Source organism: Asparagus officinalis, chromosome 7 (assembly GCF_001876935.1).
Source record: "Asparagus officinalis chromosome 7, Aspof.V1, whole genome shotgun sequence".
NCBI lineage: Eukaryota > Viridiplantae > Streptophyta > Magnoliopsida > Asparagales > Asparagaceae > Asparagus > Asparagus officinalis.
This window is the reverse complement of record NC_033800.1, coordinates 61,767,268-61,776,796: the sequence shown is the minus strand read 5'-3', so window position 1 is coordinate 61,776,796 and position 9,529 is coordinate 61,767,268. Positions and strand designations below refer to the sequence as shown.

The following is a 9,529-nucleotide window of genomic DNA, read 5'->3' as shown; positions in this document are numbered from 1 at the left end:
CAGATGAATAGCAGGATATCTCTGAATAATGTATGGTCGCATCCCATGATTCAAGGAGCGGCCACGCCATCTCTCCTCTATTTAAGAACCTCGCCCGGCTACAGGAAAGGGGTTCACACATAGTTAATTGATTAATTCAATCAGTTAGTGGAACCACCAGCTCTCGACTCCCAACCGAGTCGACGACAAGCTCTTTGCATAACTTTTGCACTGTAGCATCTTCTCCTAGTTCCAGGCCCTGATCGCCGTCGAACTCGGAGATTCAAACTCCATCAACCCGAGCCTCTACTGCGTACTGAAGCTCGCCAGCAACTTCGATCGGATCGTCCAAGGGAAGCAGACTCGGCACGAGCACCGAGCGAGGCGTCCTATCGCCACCGAGGAACACACGTTAAACAAGGAGGGCTTTTCCTCCGCTTCTGTTGTAAACATTTGATTATTAGTTTGTAATAAAGCCGTTCTTATCAATACAAACGAAGTTCCCTGTTTTTGGGAGATCAAAATTTACACCTACAATAACCTCTCACCCCCCAGGTGAGAAAAGAGCCATCCTCCAAGCTTGGACTCTTTTCCAAACCGAGTCTTTGATTGAAGCAAAAGTCTGACGACGGCTTCTTCCAACCACCGAATGGAGGCCTAAGTATCGATCATGTGACTGAGTCCTATCAAGTCCCAAGACAGAAAATAGAGGCCCTAGTATCCTTATCTACACAGGGGCTAAAGGTGATGACAGACTTCTGAAAGTTAACTTTTTGACCGGTTACAGCCTCATATAGTAGCAGAGTACTCTAGATAGTCTGTGTAGCGGTCTGAGAAGCCTGAATAAAAACCAAAGAGTCATCTGCAAAGAACAAATGAGAATTCCTTGGCCCCGATTGGGAATAATGTAACCCTCTGATACACATGTTCTCCTCATGTCTGATGATCAGTGCCGAGAGAGCTTTCGTACAAAGAAACAAATATAGAGATAGTAGGCATTCTTGTCACATACCATGAGTAGGAGTGACCTGACCCACAATCTACCCATTGAGGCAGAAAGAGAGTAAGGAAGTAGAGATACAGTTCAAGATGAGATGCCTTCAATGATTTAGAAATCTCATGACCTGAAGGGCCTTGTCAATAAACCCTCATTTCACTCTATCATATGTCTTATTCATATCCCATTTCGGTGCCATATGGCCAGACTGATCCCGTCTCCTTTTTTGCAATGTGTGAAGAAGTTCAAAAGCAACAATGATATTGTCCTGAATTGATCTCCCTGGGACAAAGGTACTCTGAAAGCATCTGATCAATCCGCCAAGAACTCACTTCAGCCTATTAGCAATGGTTTTCGTGACAATCTTATATACCACATTACATAGACCAATGGGTCTAAAATCTACCACAGTCTCAGGTGAATCCTTTTTGGGAATGAGAACCTCATTGGTTTTATTCCAAGACCTGATAAATGAGCCCCCATTTAGAATCTTCAAACATGTAGCCAAAATATCTGTGCTAATAACAGACCATTAGGACTGAAAAAGGATGCATGAATGCCATCTGGGCCAGGTGCCTTAGAAATGCCCATAGATCGAAGAGCACCCCATACCTCATCACCTATAAAAGGCTCAAAAATGATCCAGAGGTCATCCACTGAAAGCTTAGAAGAGATAGCACCACTCACCTCAGCCAAAACCTCATTTCAAGGAGTGGAAGAGGAAAATAATTCTGAGAAATACTCCTCAATAAGGATAGCAATTCCCACCTGATCCTCCACCCAAGTGTCATTAGGATGACGTAGATGGCTAATAAAGTTCTTCCTCCTTCTAGTGGAAGCTCTAATATAGAAGAATTTGGTGTTACGGTCCTCGTCTCGGAGCCAATCAACCCTAGCTCGCCATCGCCAAAAGATCTCTTCCCTATACTCAAGAACCTCCCTCTCCTTCTCAAGTCTTCGGATCTCAACCATACGATCCCCCACATCAGGAGAAGAGTTGAGAGACTGGAGCCTTTGTTGAATAATTGTGCCTCCATCTACCAAAACGCTCTTTGTTCTAACTACTGAGATTTGTAGCACAAGACCCTAGCTTCCGACAAACTGATTCACGTAGACCCTGTTGTGTGGAGATCTCAGGCCAGACCCTGTTAATAACATCACTCAAATCATCCTCTTTGAGCCAGAAGGCTTCAAAACGAAAGGGACGACTATGCCTAACTGGAAGAGGGCGAGGAGCAGCAAAATATAACATAATAGGACGATGGTCATAAACAAAAAAAATCCAAGTGGTGTACCTCAGCAAAGGGAAATATGTCACGCCAGCCAGAGTCAGCTACCATCCTATCTAAGTGCTCCTGGATATGAGATGTACCAGTCTGACGATTATTCCAAGTGAAGGTGTGTCCGCAATACCCCAGATCAAGTAGCTCACAATGCAGCAGAACATTCTGGAAATCTAGCATTCTCGAAACATGCATTTGTCTACCACCCAGCTTCTCCCCTGGGCTCATGATGGTATTAAAGTTACCTCCACATAACCATGGCTAGAGGAAAGACCGTTCAACCGTCTCAACAGACCCTAGGACTGGTACCGTAAGTGTTTCTGAGAATGGCCATAAACCCGGTGATGAGTCAACAACTGATGCGTCAATGTACCCCGGAGAAAAAGAACGAATAGTCTCCATTTCATCGCCCCATAGTAACATGAGTCCACCACTTCTGCCTCTACTATCCACCACAAAGCAATTCTAGAAACCCAACTGAGATCTCATTATTTGCGCCCACCTACCAGAAAGTCTAGTCTCGGAAAGAAAGACTAGACTTGGGGAATGAGTCCGCGTCAATCTGCGGAAAGCAGTCAACGTTTCAGGGTTCCTCAGTCCCTGAACGTTCCAACAAAAGTAACCCATGGCTCCTGGAGCCCCAGGCCACCAGAGTGCGCCTCAACAAGAGTAGAATCTGGACCGGAAATCACTAATCGTGCCCTCTTCTCATGTGCATCCAGAGGATCCTTCAGAGAATCTTTCCTACGTTTGCCCCCTTTCTCTTTCTGTTTGGAGCCCTGCTGCCCAAACCTTCTAGCAAGCCTCTTCCAGGAATATAGCCCGCTTTCCGGAGGTGGATGTGGAAACTGTAACGTCATGCAAATCAGAGCCAACACGGGTATCCATGGGCAAGGGTATAGGAGGGGTTTCACACCTCACCGTGACTGGAATGATCTGTAGTGGAGCACTACCACATGAATCATCATCCTGAGTATCACCTGAGACCACTGAGTATCATCTGAGGCCGATATAGAACTATTGAACGCGGTGTACATGTTTATGGTTAGTGTTAATCATGGTTTATCAATTTTGTTGTGATTTTCATGTGATTTGTTTTATATTTTATCATATACAGACTAGAATGATAAAATGATGAAATAGTTTACAATTAATAAAGTGACTGTTGAAAAGTTAGATAAATGGATCTGACCATGTGTGCACCGGCAAAACTATCAATATCTACGGGCAAAACTATCAATATCTACTATCTTTTAAGAGACTGATGTTATTTGTCTACTCTTTTCATAGAAAATCCTTTGTTCTTTTAATAATAAATCTTATAAAATATGCCTTATCATATATCTTATAGTAATACTATTATAAAACATCTAAAAGAATAATTGCAGTAAAAATATTGATCTTATAAAAAATTGTAAAAATAATCAAGATATCATTATAGCATAATATGAATTCTTATTCAAATATGCCTTATATCATTCTTAATGTAATTTGATCGCGGCAATAAATTTCAAATAAATATTATTTTGAAAAAGAGTGTATATTCAGAAATAAAATATGTGTAAGAGCGTAAGCGTTTAACCATAATAGTTACTATAAGTAGTAATTTAATGAGATAAACATGATGATAGACACTAAATGATGCATCCGTGTTTTTAAATTCTTTAAGTGCGATAGAGATATTGAATTAAGAAGGGATGACAGTGTTCTCCACGAGTTAATAAGATACTAATAAAAAAATTACATTCATTCTTGGCCATTGTGATTATCAAATACCTCTACTATTACTTGTTTGTCTTCTTTGCCAATTTTCAATAAAACAAAATAAATAAATTGAAGCAAAATAATAATAATCATAATAAAACAAGAAAATCCAAAGAAACACAAAGGAATCTCCGCTTCTCTCTTCTTTGAAAGTAACAATGTTATCTTCACCCAATGTCCACGTTGTCCGTATCTTTCAACTTATTTTTCGGCCCACTAACTGATTTTTGTTACAATATATTTTTTTTAAAAATTTTGAACTGAAAACTTCTTTTCTTCATCATATTTACCTTTTGGTATTGTTTTTAAAAGAGGGGAAAAAGAATTTAAATTTAAACTTTCTTAATTTCTTCGCCTTCACTCTGGCTTCTTCCCTTTCCTCTTTATTTCTTTCTCTCCCATGTACGAGTCAGTAAAATACAGGAAGGAGTCAGTCGCTTTTGACTACAACTCAATCAATCAATTTTTAATGTAATGGAAGAGAAGAAGAAAGACAAGAGGGCCGTTGGTTTATTAAAACACCATCATTAAAACTCCTCCTCAAAAAAGAATTTGCACCCGCACCAGGATTTTTCAACTAAAAGATATGAAGCCAGAAGGAACGAAGATCGTAGTATTGGTTTGTTTCCTACTTCTTGCGAGTCTGAGCCTGCTCCACCCTCGTCTCGGCTTCGATTACAGGCCGCCGCCGCCGCCCGTTCTCTTGATGAAGAGGCTGGCGGTTGACGCAAATGGAGCCCACCCCAATCTGGTTCAAGAAGTTCAGGAGGAAGGAGGAGGAGAGGGAAAGAAGACAGAGGATAAAGCAATTAGAAACGATCAAGAGGACGAGTACTGTGACTATTTCGATGGCGAATGGGTTCTGGGTGATGAAAGTGATAATTACCCCCTGTACGAGTCTGAGGATTGTCCCTTTTTGGACGGAGGATTCCGGTGCTCAGAGAACGGGAGGCCTGATGATTTGTACGCCAAGTGGAGCTGGCAGCCTAAAGGATGCAGTCTTCCGAGGTTTTGTCTTCTGTCTCCAAATCTCGTTCCCTCATCAATTCGTTCTTTGCACGTGCACACAAGCAAAGCAGCGTCCGTACGCGTAGTTCGTTTCTTGTATTTACTTACTTGGGTTCTCTTGATTTTTGTGGGTTTTACGAACAAAAACACGCACCTCTTTCTTTACGTGGGTCTCTAGCCATATTCGCCCAGTTCCGTTTTCTTCTCCTTTTAGAGATTTTTTTTCCTTTTAGATTGTTGCGGAGGCCTCGCGCGAATTTTCTCCTCTCGATCGATAATTTCATTCTTCTTCTGCGTCGCTGGCTTTGACATTTGCTCCTCCTCCTCGAATGATTCTCCTTCATCTCTCAACGTGTGTTGCTAATGCTAGTTGTTTATTATTTTTATTATGCTTATAAAGTTGGTGGGTATATTCTATGCAAGTTTTAGTAACATTTAATTTGGATGCCCAACTTACAGGGCTGTGCACGTAAAAAAAATAAATAAAAGCAAGCGCCTTTCATGTGGGGCCTCCTGCTGACATTCTTGTGCAAACTTATAAAAAGTCTTCTACGTACGCAACTAATCAAGATGCTAGTTGCGTGATGAGTATCAAACCCTCTGATACAGTCTTTGACTGTTTCGACTCTAATTTAATTAATAGTACGAATGTCATTTAGACGAGTATTATCAAACCTCGTTTAAGTAGTCCCAATCAGCATTCTGGCTACTGGAAGTTGACTAGGAATATTTAGCTTTTGATAACACCAGTCGATTGCGCATCACATGGTTAAAAATTAGTTCGGCTGCGTGAAATTTGCGCTTGACAAACGTTTTTCCTCAAAATCAAAAAAAGAAGAGGAATACTAATAATATTACTTATATATATATATATATATATATGATATATATATACTATATATAGTAGTATATATATATATATATACACGCACACGCACATACATACATACATACATATACGTATACATACATTATTTATTGACAATCTTCAATTTACTGTCAATTGCATATTATGCAATGGAAGAGCTGGACACAAATCAATGAACAAAATGCAGGATAACATGAAAAATGATGATTTTGTTGCTTATTAATGCCACCACCACAACAACAACAAGTAACGGAGGTTCTTGTTGCAATCCTGACAATTACATGTATGGAAATTTTTTCTCCATTCAACTTTACTAAGGTCACATTTTGAAGTATCCTTTTATGTTCTTTACGATGCCCAAGTTCTGATGGAAAGCCTTATCCTCACATGGAAGCGTCGGTTACCTTGTAGTCCTCATGAACTTTTTTTTTTTTCCGCTGATTCTGTCATGTGGTGTCTTTCTTGACTGTAGGTTTGATGCCGCATACATGCTGGAGAAATTACGAAACAAGCGGTTGGTATTCGTGGGCGATTCAATAGGGAGAAACCAATGGGAGTCTCTCTTGTGTATGCTATCTTCAGCAATTGCTGACAAGAGCTCCATCTATGAAATAAATGGAAATCCGATAGCTAAGCACACAGGCTTTTTAGCTTTCAAATTTAGAGACTATAATACGACCGTGGAGTACTATAGAGCTCCATTTCTGATTCGTCACAGTAGAAAGCCACCAGGGGCACCGGAGAAGGTGGCGACCACTCTTAAGCTGGACTTACTTGATTTTACGGCCAACAAATGGAAGGATGCTGATATTTTGATCTTCAACACAGGGCACTGGTGGAGCTATGAGAAGACTGTCAAAAGGTAAGATAATGGTATAAGTACGTTCTCTTCATTGGCTTGTTTAGGCCTGAAAATTGCTAATGCTGCAAACCTCATGAACTTTGTCAAAAAAACATCCACGAAAGCTCTATTTTCGTCAAACATACCATCAATTTTCAAACTGGTTAGTTTCTTACTCAAAGATGTCTAGAAGCTAATTTTCACAAAATATTCATTACTTTAAAGGCAAACCCAACCAAAGATAATTTGTAGAACTGAATATCAAGGGTATTATTTGTAGGCATTTTAATCACTAGAGTAAAACCTGGCTTTCTGTTCTTCAGCACTGGATGAATTCCATGTAATTATGTCATGCAATTAGATTGCAATCAAATCTTATTCACATGAAAATCAGATCAATTTATTTTAGACAAATGTTCTGTGAAATACGCATTACCATTAGCAAAACAATCCAATAAAAGATTTGGTAAATGACAATACAATACTTTGTAGTGTGCATGAGGGCACATATTCATCACTTTATTATGGTCATTTGTTTAGGAATGCCTTACCAGGATTACTACACTAGTCTCTAAGAAATTCCAGAGCAGATAACGTGTTCTTTAAAGTATTTATGAAAATCAACATCCAGTAACTGATCCACAATTGAGCTGAAGGAGTAGCAAAACCAACCAGTACATTTATTAGCCCAGTTGGACATTACTAAAATCATGGAATTACAGTTTTTAAGTTGACAACTTTAGCATTTAGAGTTTGGACATAATTAGGGTACAATTTGGCATCTCGATACATCATCCGACATGCCATAGCAAAGAAGCTATTCCTTCAGCTCAATTGTTATGGCATCTCGATACATCATCCGACATGATAGAATGATTAGAATCTTATATACCAGCTTAGGCTTTGTTAATATTGAGAAGATCCATTTCAAATTCAATAAAATAAATCCATAGTAGCGGAGCATCGTTCTTTTACTGACTGTCAAATGTGAATTTTGAAATGCTTATCACCTTATGTTTCATACAGGGGCAACTATTTCCAAGAGGGGAATAAGGTGAAGATGGAGATGAGTGTCGAAAATGCTTATCAAAGATCGATCAAGACGCTACTTGAGTGGATTCATACAGAAGTTAATACAAACAAGACTCGTGTCTTTTTTCGCACATATGCGCCTGTGCATTTCAGGTTTGATTGTTTACAATCTTCCTTTTTCATGCTTTCCTAAGAAGTACATTCTTCTGACACGCAGGAGACAGTTGATAACTTCTATCAACACCCACCCCACACCCCAAAAAAAAAACACCCCCTCAATTTTTAATTTACATTGTTCAATTTATTTATTTGCGAATTTGGTAAGCATAAAATCACATGCATAAAGAATCATGTACTCACAGGATACGATATAAATTTTGTACAAGTGCGATAATTATTCATGTAACTCACATGATAAATCACGCAGATTCGGAGATTGGAAGACTGGAGGCAGTTGTCACTTAGAAACACAGCCGGAGCTGAATTCATCAGCAGTGCAATTAAGTTCATGGTCTAATTTGCTGAGCCCGTTCAAGAATCTTCCTTTGAAGTACTCAGGTCAGGTTCCAGCAAATAAAAAAGTTGAATTGTTGAACATTACATATATGACGGCTCATAGGAAGGACGGTCATCTATCTCTGTATTATCTTGGCCCGAATAAGAAAGCTCCCCTTCACAGGCAAGATTGTAGCCATTGGTGTTTGCCAGGAGTTCCTGACGTGTGGAACGAGATCCTATTTGCACTTTTTCTAAAGCGAGAAAATGAAAATGCAATCAATCAGAAGATAAATGTTTTAGCTCCAGTTGGATCTTTTTCGGAGAATTGATTTGAGGAAATGAAAATCCCTCTGATATATGGTCATCAGAAATCATTGTTTGCAAGACCCTGATGGATGGTACGGAGGAATCACGCAATGTGGGAAGATTGGAAGGGATGTGTATAAACTATCACGGTTAAATTGTGTGTCTACATTATTCTTGGAATGTGTTCCATTATCATTTATCACACACAAGGTAGTTCCTTTTCCCTTTTTTTGTTTTAGGGATACTTTAGATATGTGTTTTTAGATTTTGAAGGAAACAATTGTATAAGAAATGTATAGAATAGATGAACTATTTTTTTTTCTTTGTGTTTGGATGGGGGTTAGAGGATGGAAGTTAAAAGTGAAACTTCATTTTAACCGTGTTCGGGGGTTTTCTTGAGGGGTTAGAGGATGGAATGGAAGGTTAAATTTCTCCAGATTTTCCTCCCCTCCAATTTGGGCAGTAGAGGATGAAATGGAAATCAGAGTAAAATTTCATAATATGGTAAGACAATTATACCCTTATGACATTAAACTCAATAGCTAAGATGTACCCTCATCTGGATAACACGTGAGGACGTTTATATAACTTTATATATATTCACTTCACTTTCCTTCGTCCCCGTACTAAACTCTCAAAGTACATTTTATCTTTTCAATCTCTTTTCTTACATTTCCTTTCCATTATTTAACTAATCTCTTTTCCTATATTTCCTTTCCCTTATTTAATTATCTGTCCCTTCTCTTAGTAAACTCCCAAACAAAGTGTTAAGTTGATTCCTTCTATTTGTTGAAATTTTCTGCCATTGCTTACTGGACCGAGGGAAAAATTATTCAATCTGGAGGCACGTTTTAGGCTGTAGTCATCAAATATTCAGTTCATATAAAGATTAATTCAAAATTTAATTCAAAACGAAACCACAAAAGAGTAATCTTGGCAATCGAAATGTACTC

At 39.0% G+C, this 9,529-nt stretch overlaps 1 protein-coding gene across 1 annotated transcript; it reads left to right on the top strand.

Moving 5' to 3' along the window:
* Nucleotides 4,391–9,529, top strand: LOC109850243 (protein trichome birefringence-like 11). Its single transcript, XM_020420210.1, has 4 exons — nucleotides 4,391–5,031; nucleotides 6,372–6,761; nucleotides 7,767–7,925; nucleotides 8,200–9,529. The coding sequence occupies exons 1-4, from the start codon at nucleotides 4,610–4,612 to the stop codon at nucleotides 8,597–8,599; spliced, it is 1,371 nt and encodes a 456-aa protein (XP_020275799.1). The 5' UTR covers nucleotides 4,391–4,609; the 3' UTR covers nucleotides 8,600–9,529.

Bases quoted from the DNA above. Each gene is read 5' to 3' on its own strand.
- LOC109850243 (XM_020420210.1), top strand. From the start codon at position 4,610: ATGAAGCCAGAAGGAACGAAGATCGTAGTATTGGTTTGTTTCCTACTT. The intron at 6,762-7,766 runs GTAAGATAATGG...TGTTTCATACAG, and splicing joins TATGAGAAGACTGTCAAAAG to GGGCAACTATTTCCAAGAGG. The intron at 7,926-8,199 runs GTTTGATTGTTT...TAAATCACGCAG, and splicing joins TATGCGCCTGTGCATTTCAG to ATTCGGAGATTGGAAGACTG.